The sequence below is a fragment of the Neomonachus schauinslandi genome, chromosome 3 (assembly GCF_002201575.2).
Source record: "Neomonachus schauinslandi chromosome 3, ASM220157v2, whole genome shotgun sequence".
NCBI classification, from domain to species: Eukaryota; Metazoa; Chordata; class Mammalia; order Carnivora; family Phocidae; genus Neomonachus; species Neomonachus schauinslandi.
The window spans coordinates 166,656,191-166,676,291 of record NC_058405.1 but is presented as its reverse complement, the minus strand read 5'-3'; the positions used below and the strand labels follow the sequence as shown (position 1 = coordinate 166,676,291).

The following is a 20,101-nucleotide window of genomic DNA, read 5'->3' as shown; positions in this document are numbered from 1 at the left end:
CTTAAATGCTGGGATGAGTGGCGACCAGGGTCATGGGTGATCTTTCTTTACCTGCCGCCCCTGCCATGTGCTCATCCATGCTGAGCAGAAGCTCCCAGGCAGCCGGCTGGATGTCTCCATACATCTCTTCCGTCAGAATTGGTGCTGCCTTGATTAACAGTGATAAAGGAGCAGGCGACAGGCTCATCACCTGGGAAAAGGTGGAAGGCACGTCTTAAAATCACTGAAGACATTGACTGCTGGACTCCTCTTGAAACCCAAGTACCACTTCCATTCCCTGCTTTCCTTAAATGACCTTAAAATACTTTCTAAAATGATAGCATATTTATTGGCATGGTGTATAATAAACTTTATACCTTATTAGTTGATGTATAACTACAAAAGATATACTAATTTTATAATGCTTTCACCACAAAAACTATTTTGCAGCCACCTAAGGAATAAACTATAGAATAAGCTCTATGAGAAAAGAAAGACTCCAGCCAGTATATCTTTGTGTTAAAAGTGCTGGTGGACTTTCAAAGCATCCCGTTTTCCTTTCTGTTAGGAGCTGATGTCCACTGAAGACAATGGGCAGCCTCAAATTTGTAAAGGAGTTCCATTCAGAAAGTTAGTTTTCTAAGCCAGTGAACTTGGATGACATTTTCCCTTTGAAATATTGCATATTGTGGTTCTTGCCCTAGATTAGGCCACAAACATCCTATTTAATCCATTATTTCAGATAATTTATTTTTTAAAGATTTTATTTATTTTAGAGAGAGAGAGCAAGCACAAATGCCAGCAGGGGGAGGGTCAGAGGAAGAGGGAGAGAGAAAGAATCACAAGCAGACTCGCCACTGAGCGCAGAGACTGTGGCAAGGCTTAAGCCCAGGGCCCCGAGATCGTGACCTGAGCCAAAACCAAGAGTCTGATGTTCAACCACTGAGCCACCTAGGTGTCCCCATTATTTCAGATTATTCAGGTGATAAATGTAGGTTGTGGACAGTCTAGGTCTTTAACCATTTTAAAAATTTTTCAGAAGAGGCACCTGGGTGGTGCAGTTGGTTAAGTGACAGACTCTTGGTTTCCCTTCAGGTCCTGATCTCATGGTCCTGAGATCAAGCCCCACATGGGGCTCCATGCTCAGTGTGGAGTCTACTAGAGATTCTCTCCCTCTGCCCCTCCTGCTCGTGCTCTCTCTCAAATAAAGAAATAAATCATTAAAGAAAAAAAAATCTTTCCAGAAAAACAAGCTGTTTTTCACCCCCCACCCCGCCCCATCCCCTGCCCTGGGAATACAATGTAATGGTTTAAACGTTAGGTTGTAATAACAATATAACAATGTGTCAAATACTGCATAAGTAGATAAATACACTGTCTCTTTTAATCCATGCAATAATCCTTTGAAATGGGCCTAGTGTTATAATCCCCATTTTATTTATGTATGAGGCAGCTAAGAGCAAGAGAAATTAAGCAACTTGCTCAAGGTCCCAGAGCCAGAGCGGCAGCTGTGGGATTTGAACCCAGAAAATCACATTCTAAGAGTGGTGAGCATCGCCACCACATGCCGGTGGGGGATTGGCTTCATGGAGTGGGGTGAGTGGGAGGAGGCACGGTTCCAGCCGAGCTACCCAAGCCCTGTCTCTGTGGAAGCTGGCTGGCTAACAAGAAGGGATTTTTTTTGCTTGCACACTTGGTGGCACTCTTCCCCACCAATTAAAGGGGTCTTCAGGCTAACACTGTGTTGAGTGGCTCTGGACATCTCAAGCGTTGTAAACGGGATATCTGGCGCCCCCTCCCGATTACTGCTTCATGAACGTTTCTGATCCAGCGGTCAACACCTGCAGTCTGATGTATTTCAGCATTCCTGAGTCCTTTTTCCCTTCCAGGTTGGCCTCTGAAACTCTCTTCTTCAGAGAAGGCGTCCGTAGGCATGACTTCTCTGAGCACTGCAAAGAACATAAGATAAGTGATGAAGAGTGTTGCATTCTCTCAAAAGCCAGCTGGGCTGTTTCCCCCCAAATTCTCCAAACAACCATTTTCATCGAATGGGAGGGACGATGTAAATCTCTTTATAGGACCACACCTGAAAGTGATAAAAACAGTTAATTTTGGAATGAAAGGGAGCTCAGAGATATTTAGCTACGATGGAAACTGGGGTCCAAAGAAGCGGAATAACTTGACCAAGTCACAAAGCTGGCTGTGAACAGAATTAAAAAAGGACAGGGCTCTCCTGACTTCTGTTTCAGAGCCAGTTATAGTCCATGAAGCTGTTAAAAACACACATCTTTTAAAAAATTAAGTCAGTTAAAACCCACTCTATCTAATAGCCCCCTTTACAGGTTTGGATGTTACACCCTGGCCATTTGGTCATAGAAGAAAGAATGTATTTCCTAAAGGACTGTTAGGAAGTAAAAGATAGACTCATCAAGGAAGTACAAGTTCAGAGCATTTATTATCTAGGCCTGAGTTATAAGGTAAAATGGTTTCTTTAAAAAAAAAAAAACTCATTTAAAAAACAAAAAACAAAACCATACTCGTCTATAGGAGGCAGCAGCTCTTTTTTCAAATTGTCTCCTGAACCAGGGTCCAGAAGAAAACTGACTTCTGCATAAACACAGAGGAGACAGGGTTTCCTTCCTCCAACCCCCTAAATGCCAGGGGATGGTGGGGACAGAGCAGCTGGGAGAATGATCGGTCCTAATGGTGACAGGCTCTCGTTTATTTATACCGAGTCTTGATTGCTCCTCCTTGTGCACTCCGGGCTGTGCAAAGAAGGAATCCATCCTTCTACACAGAATAAATGCTCATTTGTTTTTCCAGTTCCATGTCAATGAAACACTTTCTCCCTCAAAGCTGAGGAAAAAACGGAAATCCTTAAGAATTTGTGAACAGAGCTTCACAGTGTTATAGATGGATAATTGGGAAGAAAAGACAAATCTAAAAGTACATGAATGTTCCAAGAAAGTCTTTCAAAACTCTGACAAAAAGACAGAAGACAATGCATCTGGTGTGTGACTGGTATGGAATGAACTTTTAGAATGAATCTACTTCGAAACAAATGAATCAGAGCTCTTGCTGTGTTTTCTAAAGATAAAAACGTGGAGGCACATACTTGGGAACACGTATCATTTGAGGAGATAAATCCTGCATTACATTTTTTTTTTCTGTGGATGTAAAAACAATATACAGCAAGATCCATGCCTGTTTTATAATTGGGAAACTGTTCTAAAATCATATGGCAATCATTTTCCACATAAATGTAGGGGTGTGTTTGACTTCCTTTTTAAAAAGTCAAGTTATTTTAAAAGGGGCAACTCTCTTATTCTACTTATAAAACTATATGTGCAAAGTGCAGAATGTCTGGAAAACACAGAAAAACTTGGAAGAAGAAAACAAAAATCCCTATAATCTTTAACTCAGTGACAGCCATTATTTTGTTCCTTTCAACCTTTTTTTCATTCTGTGCATCTTAGCACAATGGTGAGGATGTCATTTATGTGGCTCACAATTTTAAACAACTCATTTCGTTAGGATCTTATGATATTTCCCCAGGTTATTAAATATGATTTTCAAAATAGGATTTAAAATATGATTTTCAAATTTTGTTAATATTTCACCCTTTCTCCTCTGGCTGGACATTTTGTCTTTTTCAGGGTTACTTTTGAACAATACCTCTTGGTTAAATTGTAGGTTTTTTTAATCAGGCAGATACTAGCTTAGAAGAAAAAGGGTGAACATTCATGTTTGCCTCTGACACTCTGGGAAATGCAGGATTGTTTAATCCTATTTACTAGCGACAGAAGCTACATGTCAAGCTTCTCAGCTATCAAATATTTAATAGTCTTGCACGCTTCCCTGGGAAGCATCGTGTGTTCTGGTGCCTCATCATCGTTAGGATGCTTGTGTTAGAGGAAAGGGAAGGGAACTGGCAGGTCTTTCACTCTAGGGTGATGGGCTAGTCACTTCTTCTGAGTGACTTGTCAAGGCTTGAAAGGTACGTATCAAAGATGCGTACTTGGGTGATGGGCACTCGGGTAACACTGTGAAAGTCCTCAAGTCCCTCTACTGGTGTGACTCCTAAGTCAGACTGACAAGTCTATCATCATTTGCTTTTTGGCTTTTATAACTCAATGTAAAACTTGGCTAGAAGAGAGCTAGTTGCTGGATGGAGGAGGCTAGTTCTGAAGGCATCTTTTGTTATTAGTGTTTCATGGAAGAGTAAGAAATTTCACTGGACTGTAAGTTGCATACGCTGTTTGGAATTACACATCAAGCTGGGACCTGTAAAGAAACCCAAGACTAGTAATCCAAGACCAAAGGACAGAATGTATCACCAGTAGAAGATGGCATTCATTGTTGAGTCAATCTCCCAGAGGGAGCTATGGTCCATGGCAGGCAGCTACACAGCTCCAAGAGATGGCAGGGATCCTGGGGCATGCTCGCTGTGGCATGGTGTAGATCTTGGACCACTGACATTTTCTTCTCTGTGTATGTCTTGGACATATATTCACCATATCTGGCTCTGTGACTTCTCTCCTCATTCTGACCACTATTGATTAAATGTGCAATGCAAAACAACCAATCTTCTGACTGGCCAGGGCTTTATCCCATGATGTTTGGATCACAAAGAGGAAGAGTGGAGCCCACCAAATTCCTGTCCTACGGAGTTAAGGGACACAGAGTCTGATTCATATGGTGATGGTTGCTGGGACTGAGCAATGATGATGCAAACTGGAGATTTTTAGGTCACATACAAGATGAACAAATCAGGCCGAGCTGGTCAGGGGGCAGAGATGAGGGAGCAGATGGAGATGCAGAAAGAAGCAGAGAGGAGAAACTATGCCCATTCTGATATGGACAGCAGCTTTGCTTCTCATTTCTTTAGGGTTTGGCTCTTTCCTGGTGGGTCCCTGGTTTCATGAGCTTCTGTTATGTCCTTTGAAGAAACTCTAACTATTTGAACAAGTTTCAGTGGGTTTCTTGCAACAAAAGATTACTGACCAGAGAGGCATAATACTTAATTATTTTAAATAAAAAATTTATTTACTCATTTAATAATTCAAGAGTGTTTCTTAGGACTTAACCAAATGCCAGGAACTGGGCTAACCTTTGGGGATGTGCTGTGGAGCAAAACTCCCTTGATGCTTGCCCTCATGGAGAGTGTATCTTACTAGGAGAGACAGATAATGAACAAGCAAACAAATGAAAAATCATGGTAAGCAGAAAAGGAGACAAATGCCATGAATGAGGATGTACTGGGAAATAATGTGGTACTTAAAATTTAAGAAAACTGAGGGCGCCTGGGTGGCTCAGATGGTTAAGCGTCTGTCTTTGGCTCAGGTCATGATCTCTGGGTCCTGGGATTGAGCCTCATATAGGGCTCCCTGCTCAGTGGGGAGTCCGCTTCTCTCTCTGCCCCTCCCCCTGGCTTATTCTCTTGTGCTCTCTCTCTCTCTCTCTCTCGAATAAATAAATAAAATCTTTAAAAAAATTAAAAAAAGGAATAAAATTTAAGAAAACTGGAGTCAGTCTACTGAGCTCTCTGGGAAAGAGATCTTCCCGGAAACGTATTTCATGCCAAGAGAAGTCTAATTATTTCCGCAAAGGTAACCTAGACCTTTGGGCCTCACACATCTTTGACATGTGAATTTGAAAGGGGAGACATTCTAGCAGATGAAATCAAGACCTAAGGCCTGGTCTTGGTCTCACAACAGTGTTTTCCATAGCTTTGGAAAAATATTAGTCCTGCAGGAAATCAGCTGGCCTCTTGCCACTTGCATTGGCTTCACAGAATTTACAGACACTGTGCCCTTTCTTTTTCAGGCATGTATCGCCTTTTACCCTCCTATCCTTTTTGGCTGAAAGGAAAAAAAAATGTTTCATCGACTCCTTTTTTTCATCAGCAAACACTAACTGAACATTTACTCTGTTTAGAACATAGCATTGGACAAGACACGTATATACGAGGAAAAAATCAAAGAATTCTTTGGTGAAGGTAATACATAGTTTATAAAAACCCCTCAAGCTTGGGGGCGCCTGGGTGGCTCAGTCGTTAAGCATCTGCCTTCGGCTCAGGTCATGATCCCAGGGTCCTGGGATCGAGTCCCGCATCGGGTTCCCGGCTCAGCGGGGAGCCTGCTTCTCTCTCTCCCACTTACCCTGCTGTGTTCTCTCTCTGGCTGTCTCTCTCTGTCAAATAAATAAATAAAATCTTTAAAAAAACCCCCAAACCCTCAAGCTTGGAAGTGCACTAAAATAGACTAACAGGATGTACAGTGTGTCTTTGAGCACTGAAATGTACATTAGCAGATTGATCAGAGTTACATGGGTTACAAAATGTACTAGTTGCCACAAATATATTCTGCCATAAAAACCAATTCAAAAGGAAACAGGAATGAAATATCAATTGCTCATAAGGCTCCATTTTAATCAGAATCATTCTGCTTTTATTCTTGATTTATTGCCTACTCTATTTTCATTTTGGCCCTAGAAATGTGGGAATTGTTTATTTATGTGACACATTCAGCCCAGGAAACGGAAACATCATGAGAGAACAAAAAAGACTTGCACAGGAGGCTGGCATTTTGAAAATAAAATGTTTATTGCAGCAGACTCAGTACATTTTTTCAGCTCTTCACCTGCATGACTAATTTAAATATGTTAAGATTAGAGGACATTTAACTCTTGCTTTACTTTCTCTTTGTCTTTCTAAAATGTAAGCATGCCCAAGGTTGGCAAGCCTCTTCTGCTGCTTCGGGCCAATGTCCTTGGTGGGCTAGGGGTAGAGGGCACTCATGAACTAGACAGCCCACTCGGCCGTTCAATATTTACTGTCCTCTGCTCTAAGAAAGGAACTCTGGTAGGTATCACATAAGAAACAGTGTGCAAGACTGCCAGGTTCAAGTTTATAATTAGGTGGCAGAAGAGAAATAAGGATATAAGGGGCCCCATCTTGCAGGCAGAGTGATCATAAAACTCTCAGCGCTTGCCGCTACTCCAAGGATAAAGACTAAAATCCTTGCCACCGCCTGGGTGGCCCTACGTGGTCTGGTCTCTATCTGCCCTTGCAGCGTGCTCAACAGTCCCTGCTCCTCCAGCCACGTCCTTCATACTCATTCTGTATTCAGTTAACATCCATGCATCCTTCAGTCAAAACTCATTTGTCACTCTATTGGAGAGGCGGTCTGATTTCCCCCGACAAGTTCAAAGTCTTGTTCATAAGCTGTCTCAGCACAGTGTGTTTCTTTTTCCCAATTTCACAGCAATCTGAGGCATTAATGTCTGTCTCTCCAACTAGGTTGCATGTATCATATGAAGACAGGAGCCATATCTCTTTTGCCCATTATTACACTCAGCACATGGTATGGACCCAGCATGTCCATAGGTTCTTTAAAAATTTGTTGAATATATACAAATGGATGGATGGATGGATGGATGGGTGGATGGATGAATTAATGAATGAAGAATGAGAAAAGCACGAGAAAAAGGCCATTGTAATTTAGAGGATGGAGGGAATGAAAATAACATTAATCATCCACCATAGTATGCCCTGTGGTTAACAGTGGGAAGATCATTGTTTGAGACTAACATAATAAAATAAAATAAAATAAAAAATAAAGCTAACCAGATGAAAATTAAAAAAAAAAAAACAACACTGGGAAGATCATAAATGGTTTCAAGAAAGAGGTGGCATTTGAGTTGGATCTTGAAGGATGTTTGGGTTTGGCCACATACAGATTATAGGTGAAGGTATAGTTGGAGCAGTAAGAAATCTCAGAGCATGTGTGGTGAACAATGAACATTAATTTAGGTTGGTATATTTTTGCAACTTCCAACATACATGGTTTTCTCCTAAAACTAAGGGAATTTCTATATGAAGGAGAACATACCTAAATAAAAATATATATACATATCTATATACATATATACACACGAATATATATACATATATTTTTTATGACATCATTGATAGTTCATGAAGTTACCCACATTGATCTATTCCCCGATGATTTTCCCTCAGAATATGTGTAGTTTGAAAACCATGAGATACAATAGAGTCTAGTTAAAAAGCTCTGGATTTGATATTCTGTCTTTCTAAATTAAAGTCTAGCTATGTATGTTACAGATGTGAACTGTGACAATCCCACCCTTCTGAGCCTCCACTTTTTCATTTGTAAAGTGGGTAGTACAGTATCTCTTGCACAAGGTTTATAAGAATCAAAAAGCCCTTTGTCAGTGATATATACCTGCGTTATAGCCTCACATACATGCTTTGAAAAAAATACTAAAAGATCCTATCCCGGAAGGCAAACGGCACACTTATGAAATGCATGAAATACAGATTTTTTTTTTCTTTCGGATCTCTTGTATTACCCCAAATTTCTTCAATGAACTGTATTATAATTAAAAAAAAAATTCCTTTGTGAGTGCTAAAGCATTACAAATTGCTGCCTGACTCAACTGTAAATTTTTTATTACTGCTCATATTCTCCAGTTGTTTGGTTTGAATTTTATCACCTTCCCCCCCACCCCACCAAACCTGGCTTGCGAACTCCTTAGGGGAAGGACCCTCTAATACTACTTATTTATTTTTTATTTCTCCCAGAATATCTGGTCTCATATTGTGCCAACAGCAGGTGCACAATGAATGCTCACTGAAATGAATAGGTATTATATCAAAATCTCTTTGTAAAACCACTTGTGAGGAGCAGCTGCAGGGCCAGCCAGAAGCACTCGGTCAGGTGTCTTGGCCATTGCGCCTGTTGTGGGGCAGGTGGGTGACCCGGGGCTCCCCTGGCAGGAGCACGGCAGCCCTGGTTCCTGTCTTCAGCTCCTGCCAGCTCAGCTGCTCGGTGTACTTGTCAGGAAAGAGCGGCTGAACGCTTAGAAAATGTAAGAGTTTCTTAAAGGAGTTTCCTTTTGTCTGATTTGACCTAGATTACTCTATTATTTATCTGTGAACAGTTGGGCCATTTATTACTCATTCCTTAATAGGGAACTGATAAACTATGTCAGTGCTTCGTGGTGCAAAACACCACAAATGTATTATCTTACGGCTTTCCAGATCAGATCGAAAATGGATTGGCAGGGCTGGGTTGCTTCTGGAGGCTCGAGGGAATCATCCATTTCTTCGTCTTTTCTAGCTTCTAGGCGCTGCCCCATCCCGCGGCTCATGGCCCTGCATCACCCTCTGCTTCTGTGTCCCATCTCCTTCTCTGACTCTGACTCTCTTACCTCCTTTTTCACTTATTAAGGACCCGTATGAGGACAATGAACCCACCTGGATAATTCAGGATAATTTCCCCTTATTCCCATAGGCAAAACCCCTCTTGCCACGTTAAGGTAACCTATTTACAGGTTCTAGAAATTAGAATACCGACCTCTTGGGGAGACATTATTCTGTCTACCACCATACCCTACTCATCACCACCACCCCTACAAATTCATATTCATTCCCAGAAATAAAATGAAACCTGGGAAAAGATTCCATGTATGCTCGTGGACATGAAGACAAAGCACCTGTCTTTCTTTGCTCACCTTCTATCTTTGTTCGAAATCACACGGATCTGTAACCTGGTTTATACACCTGCCATGACCTGAAATTGGCATTTCCAGAGAAAAGATTGCTGCGACATCATCTTCCCTATCAGAGGCATATTAGCCCGTGCCCCTGCACTCACCTCTTTCTGTTTCTTGCCCCGGAGAGCTGCACTGCTACTGCTGTTGCTCTCCCGGAGGGAGTCCACGGTGTCTCCGTAGAGCAGCTTGATGGCTCTGACCAGCCGGGCGCAGGAGCGGCTGTGGTGCAGGTAACAGTGAGGGTGGCAGTAGTCAACATGGGTGCAGATGAAGCTCTGCTGATTGCACAGCAAGATCATGACCTGGAACACACATATCCCCGAGACTCAACCAGGCAATCAGGGTTGAAACCACAGTGAGTCGTTAAGTCCCGCAAGAAAGCAAAGGGTTACAAGGCTTTATGTACTTGGCTTCTTGGCTCTCTCCATTCACACTTGATAGAAAGAGCTTTTTGAAACAAGAAGAGGTTAAGTGACCTTGAAAAACTCAAACCAATTACTATGGAGTGCATGGTTTCCAAATAATTTCAAGTAAAGATTCTAAACTTAAACCACATTATTTTTGCAGCTCTTATGTTGTAGAAGGAGCCAGGTAGAAGAGCATCAACTGGTGAGAAATTCTGTGCCAAAGGATTTGGCTGGCCTTTGACAGCCATGGGATGTCGTTAACTCCAGCCTACCCATGTGGCATTGAAAACACTTCTGCGTCTTCTACCTTGGCCTATAACCTTCAACTGACCCTGAACCCAACTATAATGCTTCATTTCTTCTCTCTACAAATTAATTTTTCTCCAGCTTTTGAGCCATTCTAGCTCTTGGGGTTTGATCTGGCTCAAATCCTCCCATCACCTAGACTTCCCAAGTGGGATTCAAGAACTCAGTTGTTTTATTTTATTTTATTTTATTATTATTATTTTTAAAGATTTTATTTATTTTTTAGAGAGCAAGCGAGAGAGAAACAGCATGACAGGGGAGAGGGTCAGAGGGAGAAGCAGGCTCCCTGCTGAGCCGGGAGCCCGATGTGGGACTCAATCCCAGGACCCTGGGATCATGACCTGAGCCGAAGGCAGATGCTTAACCATCTGAGCTACCCAGGCGCCCGAACTCAGTTGTTTTAAAGGATATGGTTCTTTTAAGATAAGGAATGAAAGCCTTTGAGTTTGTAACTTCTGAAGTTGCCTTCCTAAAAAGGCAAGAACTCTCCAACATCCACAAGTCTAGTCAAATATGCATAGAATAATCTTCTGAATGCATCCGTCCTTCATAAAACCATTTCCCACCCTAACACCTAATCTGTAAGAGACTGTGTACGATATTGGATGGAGAACATAAAGTAAGTCTACATGGACAAAGCCAATCAAACATACTAGATAGGGCTGCCACACATTTCCTCAGGAATGAGAGGGTCTGCTTACTCTAAGGTGAAGAAAAACAACAATAACAATCAACTCCACAACCCTGTCAAACTCAGATAGCAATATCTCGCACTCTTCAAAGTTTAAAAAAAAAAATAGGTGTTGTCTGAGCAGAAATCCAGATCTTTCTTGAGCTTCACTGAACATCCCTGCTATTCCTGTACATACTGGTATGAAACAGGGCACATATAAGAACTGTAAGGTTTCCCTTGTTATTCTCAAATCTGGATACTAAAGAGAAACACCAAGAAAGCTTAACAACAACAACTGAAACCAAATAAACACACAAATGACCATATGACTGGACTTTAGTTTAGAAGATTCTGATTTAGTAGAATATCTGGGGTGGAGATGACCTAGAAATCTGTAATTTAAAAATTATGTTCAGGGATGTCTTTTTGGTAGATATATTTTGAAGATGATCCCCAGTGATCCCACTTTCTGGTATTAATGCTTTTGTGAAACCACCTCCTGTTGAGTATGGGCTGGCCTAGTGACTTGCTTCTAACCAAGAGAATGCAGCAAAGGTGAGGAGTTATCACTTCTGTGATTAGATTGCATAAGACACTGACTTTTCTCTTGTTACCAGACTCTCCTTTATTGGCTTTGACAAAGAAAATTGCCATGTTGGAAAGGTTCACAGAGCAAGGAAATGAGGGTGGCCTCTGGCCAATAGCCAGCTAGGAATTGAGGCCCTCAGTCTAACAGTTCTTGAGTAACTGAAATTCTACCAATAATCACATGAGCTTGGAAGCAAATTCTTTCCCAGTTAAGCTTTCAGATAAGACCCGAGTCCTGTCCAATACTTTGATTGCATCTTGTGAGAGAGCCTAAAGCAGAGGACCTAGCTAACCTGTGCCAGGATTCCTGACCCCTAGAAACTGTAAGCTAATAAATGTGTGTTGTTTAACATACACACATCTATATTAATATATATATTTGAATATATATATTTGGATGCATAAGATTGCATTCAACAAAGGCAGTCAGGACCTGAAAGACAAGATGTGGAGAGAAAGGGCGTTGACTGCAGTAAGCACAGTGTGAGCAAATGCCACATTTCTCCTTCAGGCATAAGTGGCCAAGGAGGCAGGCAAAGCTTTAGGCAATTTCATGAGAACTGGAAGATAAAAATTGGAGTTCAGAATTGCCAATGGGAAGAATTGAATGGACAGTAGAAAAGGGAGGTTTGGAGAAATGAGACTTGGCACTTGCCTTCTAGGCATTTGTTGACTGAGTAGCCAAGAAGCCAAGCAGAAACCAGCTGACAAGCAGAATGGAGATTTTGGCAGTTTCACTGTGATGGGGAAGCAAAATTGGAGTTTCTGACCCATCAAGACTGAGGGCATACCCCAGACTTTCACTGGGAACCTTGGAATGCTTCATACCAGGAGGGCTGTGTTGGGAGGGGGGTGGGGTGTGGGGGTGGGAGGTGGATAGCAATACTACAAATCAAGTCAGCTTTGTCTTTCATAGGACTGAGGAGATCTTTACTGTCTGACAAAGTATAAGGTGAGTCTTCTCTGGAGGGAGATAGCATCATTGGGAGCCTCTATAATTCTATAGTTTTTTTTTTTAATTAATAGACTTTGTTTTAGAGCAGTTTTAGGTTTACAGCAAAATTGAGCAGAGTGTACAGAGAGCTCCCAAACACCTCCTGCCTCCACACATGCACAGTGGCCTTCATTATCAACATCTCCCACCAGGGATATGGTGGTTACTGTTAGGGGAGAGTAGTGACTGGTAGACAGCGTGTGTAGGGCTTCTAAGGTATGATAATGTTCTTGACCTGCTGGTGGCTACACAGATTGTCACTTTGTGCAAATTTATTGAGCTGTACACGTAGGTTTTCTATGCTTTTCAAGATGTAGGATGGACTTCACTAAAGAGTTCATTTTAAAAATAGCTGCCTCAGAGAATCTCAAAATTAGGTTCTGAGGATTAGCCAGTTGTGAAGACACAGCACTGTAAACTCTGAGGAGCGTTATGTACCAGCCAGCCCTTATCTGACCCTACCAGGAAGTCAGATGACAATCAGAAGAGATGGTACCGAACATACCTAAGATCAATAACAGCGCAGGCAGTACCCTGCTAGTTGCGGATCTGACGTTGTGCTTCCTTAACTTTCTCATTCTTTCCTCATGCCTGGCCCGAACCTTGAACTCTAATCCATGCCCAAAGTTTCCCTGAAATCCCCTCCTGCCCATGATTTCTGAAGAGCCCTTTGAAGTGTAACCTTTGTCATCTTAGGATCTCCATGTTCTGGTTTACAATTAGATGTGTACAGACACAAGACTGACACCATGATCTTGCTCTTGGCATTTGTGGTAACCTGTAGAAAGCTGACGGTAATGCTTCGTCTGTGGTACCTAGGCTGTCTTGGTCACCAAACTGACCTGGTCCCTCAGGGTTTGCCCTGACTTATGTTGACCCACAAGCCAGCCATAACAAAGAAACTCTGGTTTTCGTTAAGCTTAAACTGAATATGATCCCACAGAATACCAATCCTAGTGAGAATTCAGAGGTTCAGCTGAAATAGAAGCCTATGGTTTTTCTTAGAGGCTAAATTAGATTGATGGTTTTCATATACTCTTTTGTCCTTACTCCATCGATCTTTCTCAATGCCAAAAGAAATTGATCTCAGGTCTCTTTCTGAGATTCCTACTTACATGCAGCCATGACATGCTCCTGTGGTAATTTTCCTCTGTGCCAGCAGTACTCATTCCCTCTGGCTCGATGCTGGGCTCACTTGCACTCCAAGGACTCCCTTCTTCAAAAGAAAAATGCCAAGAAAGGTTATATTGTTCGGTCTCCCTGGAGAGCATGTTAGTATGGTAGGGTTGTCCATGCTTTTGAATCCTAGGGCAGACTACCACGGCCCAGCGGGTTAACAGGGCATAGCACTGACTTTAGTGGAGGAATGTTAACAAGAGCTGTTCCCTTCACCACCAGCTGAACAGGCAATTGCAAAGACATTTACGATCTCTGTTATTTTGAGACATGGGAGCAGAGAAGAAACAGAGTCAAGTCCTTGAATTGCTGAGATGAGCAAGTTATTGATTGTGTTCAAATCCACTCCAGACTGCCCAGACCTTGCAGGTGTAGTTAAGTAGGGACACCAAGCAACCTGCAGTGGCCATAAGCATGCTGCTGCCTCCTCTGCTGATGTGACTATGGCTAGTGTCACGCTCTCCGCACCCCCTCACTTTGCTGTCAGACTGATCTCAAAAATGATGGTGCCTCAAAAAAACAAAAACAAAAAACAACAAAACAAAACAAAACAAACAAACAAGAAAAACCCAACCAAAAAACCTAAGGGAATTTATAAGCAATTGTGGTCAATCATGGACAATCCTTGACAATCTCTTTGTCTAAACTCTTCTCTGCAGAAAAGCCTGCAGACATCTCTCTCAGGAATTCACTACATTATCTACCACACAAGAAAGCTTTGCCCTCAAATCTAAAAGCTTTCCTGGGTCATGTCTGTGACAAAACCATGCCTCTGGGCTGCCTATTTTGATTCAACTGTTCAGGCTGAACTAACCAATTCAAATAATTAATTGAAATATTTTCTCCCCAAAGTAATTGATGACATTCTTACAACTTCAGGCCTGTAACAAAAGAAGTCACAGGGTTTTTTTTCCCTATTGTCTCCTTAAAAAATAAGCTGAATCTTAACTAATGCATAAATTAGTTATTTTCAAAAGTGAGGGAGGGTCGGTGTAGAAATACTTCCTATTTTAACCTCTCTTTGATTAGATATACTCAGCTTCTATTTCAGTAGACTTGATTGATAATTTATCCACATTTACTGACTGACTTCTGAAACAACTTGCCTAGAAAGGAGAGCTTTCTATTTTGCTCCTCATACAGGGCCTGAGTGGCAAAGAAAATATACTTTAACTTTTACCTGATAGCTAAATTCTAAGCAGCTGGTGAGTCCTATCCGCATACTTGCTTACTCTTTTTCTTGCTAGTAAGATGACCATCAGGCTCATTGGACTAACACATTTTGGGATTCAAGAGTCTCTTTGGACCCTACAGGGACAACCTTCACCTCTAATGCTTTGATTGTATACAGAGCTCATGCTCAGATACTTAACATACTTTATAATCATCCCTTAATCCATCTTTAGAGCATCCCTTCAGAGTAGGCGAGGAGGAAATAGAATTATTCCCACTAAATAGTTGGAGAAAACAAACCCCTGAGACATTAACTGACGCCCCTGAAGGTCACGGCCAGGTCTCGAAATCTCTCCACTCTGAGAGTTTTCTTCTTCTGACTGTGAAATAGAGACTTTAAAACACAGAGGACATTTAGGTAGCTGCCCCCATGGGAATTTCTACATTTTGCCCTGCTCTAAAGGGCGGTGTGGTTTTCAGACTGAATGTGAGGTCTAGCCTGTGGCTCTGTTCTCCATCTCCTGATGTGTAAGAAAAATGGGCTTCAGTTGTTTCAGGATTCAGGACCTGTCTTCCTGCCCCCCACGTCCCTGTGCACCCCACTCCTCTATGTTACCTAGGTCAGTGACAGTGTCCCTGCTCTGGGACAGCTGCAGCTCTTCAGCCTCGGACTCTGAGTCCTGCCGTGGTAACTTGCTGCTCTTTAAGCTGCCGACCCGGCGAATGCTGGACAAGGAACCCCCCTTCTTCACCTGGAAACTGCGGGTTCCTTTAATCTGGAGCAGGCGGGAACCTCCTATCCTGATCTTCCTGCTGGGAACTGTATTGAAAGAATAAAATAGGGCTTTTTCCCCCTTAGTTTTCCCCAGCCAGTGTTAGATCCAAGCTCTCCCCAACTTGTCCCTGAACAGCCTCCTCTCTGTTGGCCGGGACGAGCAGCATGTCTGGACAAGGAGCTTCTCCTAGCCCCCCAGTGGGGCAGCTTTGTTAAGCAGGCAGGGTGCTGGGTCCACCAGGAAGGGCTGGTGCAGCTTCTTTCTTGCACACATAGCTCATCAGTGCTGGGAACAACCTGCTCTCTTTCTGGCCCAGGGTTCACAAGCATGAGTGTGCCCTCATAGCACCGTGATCTTGGACTCTTAGTACATTCACATAACATCATTGCTTGATTCAACAGAACCACAAACCGTTTGTTTTTGTCTTTCTTTTGAAATGGGACTTGCAGAGTTATGTGAGTTATGCAAACCCCTTCACGTAACCCCTTCCTTTTGGAATACCTCATTAAGAAATAAAAACAAGAGGCGCTTCTCTCTCCAACAGTCAGCAGTGGGTTCCGCTCAGCTCCTCAGCAATGGCACTAAAGGATCTGTTTTCACTGGTGTGCTTTGGGTGAACATGAGTGTGAAAAAGTTCCATTTTCAATGCACCTAGTGATGTCATAGCATCCTTCCTTCAGGCAAAAGGCTGGGTGGGATGTGAGTCCAAATGGTGCAACACCCTGAGCCAACCTTACAGTCTATATGTACCATGAAGAACATGCATTATTCATCTTTAGTGTTCTGGAAAAAACAGTCATCAGTGAGGAAAATAAAAGGGTAAAAGAAACACGTTTAAACTTGAAACCTACTTTTTTTTCTTTTCTTTTTTTTTTTTTTTTACCAAAAGCATCTTTATTTCCCATAGTCATTTACACTCCTACATCCTCTTCCTTTGGAGATTTGCTGCTGTCACCCAATGATTTGATAAGGACAGGATAAAGTAAGTTTTCAGAGCTTAGTCATTATCAAGAAGGGGCCATTATTTTTGTAAGATTTTCTTCTTACAGGAACAAGATATCTTACGAATTATTTAAGGCATGGATATTAATATTTTTAAAAGTTCCAATCAGGAAGATTGCATTTTAGTCTTGCGTTGCTCACTCACAGGAAAGTGAGTATGTGACCATGAGAAATGGTATAGCACTACAAGATGGTAATTAAACGTATACTTTCAATGCCATATAAAGGAGCGCAGAAGAATTCCTGTTGAGTAATGTGCAATGCTTAATCTCCGATTTAATCTTGTGATTGAAAAAGATTAAAATCATCACCACTGAGCTGGCAAAGGCCTCCCTGAACACATCTGGACAGAATTTTACATCTGCATAGAAATTCTTGCAACCCAGCCAGCCAAATTCCACAAAGACTAGAGACTATTTTAATTATAGCACAAAATTCATCTGCTGCATTTTTCAGTATTATTTTTAGGTTTAATTGAGGCTTTAATGACCCACCTGAAATACATCTGAAATAGAATATTATCATTTTTTAATGACTACTAATACAATTTCATGTCAAGATAGATTGGGAAGTAGAAAAAAAGTTTAGAGAGGTTTTTTTTTCTTTTTTCTTTTTCTTTTTTTTTTTTTTTACACAGAGGCACTCTCTCGCATTCTTTGCCTGATTTCATGATACCTTTTACCATACAAATTTGGGAAAGTAACCCCAAATTAATGTGACCTGAAAGAAATTCAATTTTGAGAACCTATTCTACTGCCAAAGATAATTGGAAATATCCTGTAGTGCTAAAAATCAGTGTTTAAGAATTATGGCATTGATTATTTACAAAGGACATAGCAGTTAGAATTCAGATTTGATTTTGTACCTGAAAACCATTAGTTGAGCTCATACAGCGTTGAGTGTCAGCCTTTACCTCCAATGACAACATGAATACGAAAGTGAAACAAATACATCTAAATTGGATAAAACATCTTTTTCCCTTTTCTCTCACCTCACCCATTGTCTCCATTAGCAGGTCCTGCTAGCTCCACGCTTCGAAATTTCCTAGGATTTTGAAAGCCCCATTACTTATTCCCTGGACTAATGTAACTGCCTCAATGCACTTGCTTACTCCCACTCCCACAGCTTGACTCATCTTTTCAATACATAAAGCATAAATACACATATTATATCACCTTTCTGGTCAAAACCTGCCAACGACACTCAGACACACTTACACAGAATTAAATTTCTAACCATATCTACAGATCCTATTTATTTGCCCTTTGCCTACCTATCTGACCCCCTTTCCTGCTGATCTTCCAAGTCATTCTGTAACCACCACGTTGGTCTCTTTGCCCTTTTTGAATGTTCCACATTCATTCCTGCATCAGAGCCGACTTCTCACTGTTGTGTCTGCTTGGAAGACTCCTCCCTCAGCACTCTGCATGCCTGGCTCCCTCACATCATCTGGGTCTCTGCTCACTGCCACTTATGGGGTCCTTCTCTGACTACTTCTCTCCCCATCCAGGTCACTACCAATTCTCTGACCTTCGTTTGTTTTGCTTCATATCATTTGTTTTCACTTGAAAGTCTAGTCTTTGATGTTATTCACTATCATGAACTATTAGCTAATAAAAACTAAAATATATGTGGGAAATATTTCTTCCTGTTCATTGCTGTATTCTGGGAACCTGGCCTGGCATATAGCAGGTGCTCAATAGATGATTGTTGAATAATCAGACACATCTTGGTGTCTGTATTTTGGAAGACCAGTCTTAGTTTGTTTTTGGAATGTGGGTAAAATGATGTGGCAGACCTTGCTTGGGGATTTTAGGCAGATATTTTTAGTTTAAGAATTATTTCACATTTGTTTTCCTTGGTAGAATCTGAATTGTCCTCAGGTTGTTTATTCCAAGAACAACAATTTTAGCTTTTATACAAACAGATGGTATAAAATTTTAAATAAAATTTTAATAATCTAATTTAGCAGAGTCCCCCTGGCTTTAGCAGCTGGTATCAACTTATCAAAGGATTAAGGAATATTGAGGAATCTTCCAGATTTTGGCTACCAGTAAAGGACATTTTATGAATATGTTCTCACTTTATTTATAGTTTCAGCTTTCTGTTCATTTATTAACCAACCTTCATATATTAGCATAGGTGTTCTATAAGGTGAAAAAATACTAAGCATTTGTGTTTTTGAACATCAAAGGAAATTTACATAAATGATAATCATGAAATTAAAGTGTTCTTAACAATTGATCTGATGTTTTATTTTTTTAAATGGTGTAGGATTTACTCTGTGTCAAGTTTAACCATGTCCGTATTAGGAATTTTTACTTCAGCTACTTTAAGCAATAATTAGCATAACAACTTTGAATAGGCAAAAAAATAAATAAATAAATCCCCTTGGGATATATTTAAAAATGCAAGTTTTTCATTATGTGCAGTTAACATTATCTGAAAAAGTAATAGTTGTAAAAATATTGACTTGACACTTCTTCATGCTCAGAAATTGCTAAGACTTGGGTAATAAATTCTTGTTCTGCCATGAATTCAATACAATAGAATGATTATTTGCATTTTAAAATGTCATGACAACAATCTGACATTAAAATATTAAAAAACTTTTCCAGTGTACCTCCATTCCTTAGAAGATTTTAAAGATTTTATCTTTTCTCTATCTAGGGCTATTCCGTCCTGGAATCATTCATTCCTTCAGTTATCCAACATTAACTGAGTCATTTTCTATAGGATACCAGAAAATACATAAATGCATAAAGTCATCTTTGACTCTTTTAACAAATGTACTGATGTTCTTTTAATCAAAATTCATTAGAAAAATATTGAAGGGCAGTGGAATTTAAGAACTAGCAAAATCAGATAGAGATGTTAACAGTTTAAGGAGCCCTCGAAAGCAACTTAAAACTTGGTAATCTTTAGCTTATCTTTAGAATTTTCCACATGGGTTCTAGTCTATAGGCTCATGATATAAACAAATAATTATTTATTCTATACGAATTATGTACCAGGTACTGTGTTTATGCTTGGCTTGCATGTCTCACTGAAAGCTTTCAATATCACAATGCCGTAGTTGTCATTAACCTAATTTGAAAGAGGAGAAAACTGTGGCTTAGAAGGTAAGCAACTTGGACAAGGTCATACGACTGGTTGTTATATCTTACCATTTTAAGATGTAGTTTTTTTCACATTTTAACACATCTGAAATTGAGATTTGTCTTACAACTGATGCCATCTTAGGATAACTAGTGCCAGGGAGCAGTTGTGACACATTTGTTATTGCTTCTGTCCATGTGAGCATCTAAAGCACCAGCAACAAAATGTACAGGATGGTGCCAGTATCTTTTAGCTCCGAGGAGCCAAACGGTAGTTGGGTGAGGGAGTGTGCGAGGTGGTAAGTCAGATGTGTTTGGCAACGTTCTCGAAGCAGGCAGTGAGTACG

General features: G+C 40.9%; 1 protein-coding gene across 3 annotated transcripts in view; it reads right to left on the bottom strand.

Annotated features, from left to right (window-relative positions):
• Positions 1-20,101, bottom strand: part of UNC80 (unc-80 homolog, NALCN channel complex subunit) — a 225,526-nt gene that overhangs the window by 84,172 nt on the left and 121,253 nt on the right. For 2 of the 3 annotated variants that reach the window (XM_021703047.1, XM_021703048.1), the window contains exons 27-30: positions 13,645-13,745; positions 9,663-9,863; positions 1,821-1,928; positions 52-190 (exon numbers count right to left, since the gene is read on the bottom strand). In XM_021703047.1, the coding sequence (XP_021558722.1) occupies positions 52-190; positions 1,821-1,928; positions 9,663-9,863; positions 13,645-13,745 (549 nt within the window). Of the gene's footprint in view, positions 1-51; positions 191-1,820; positions 1,929-9,662; positions 9,864-13,644; positions 13,746-15,494; positions 15,699-20,101 lie in introns of all 3 variants that reach the window. The other variant, XM_044913394.1, reaches the window with a different exon arrangement.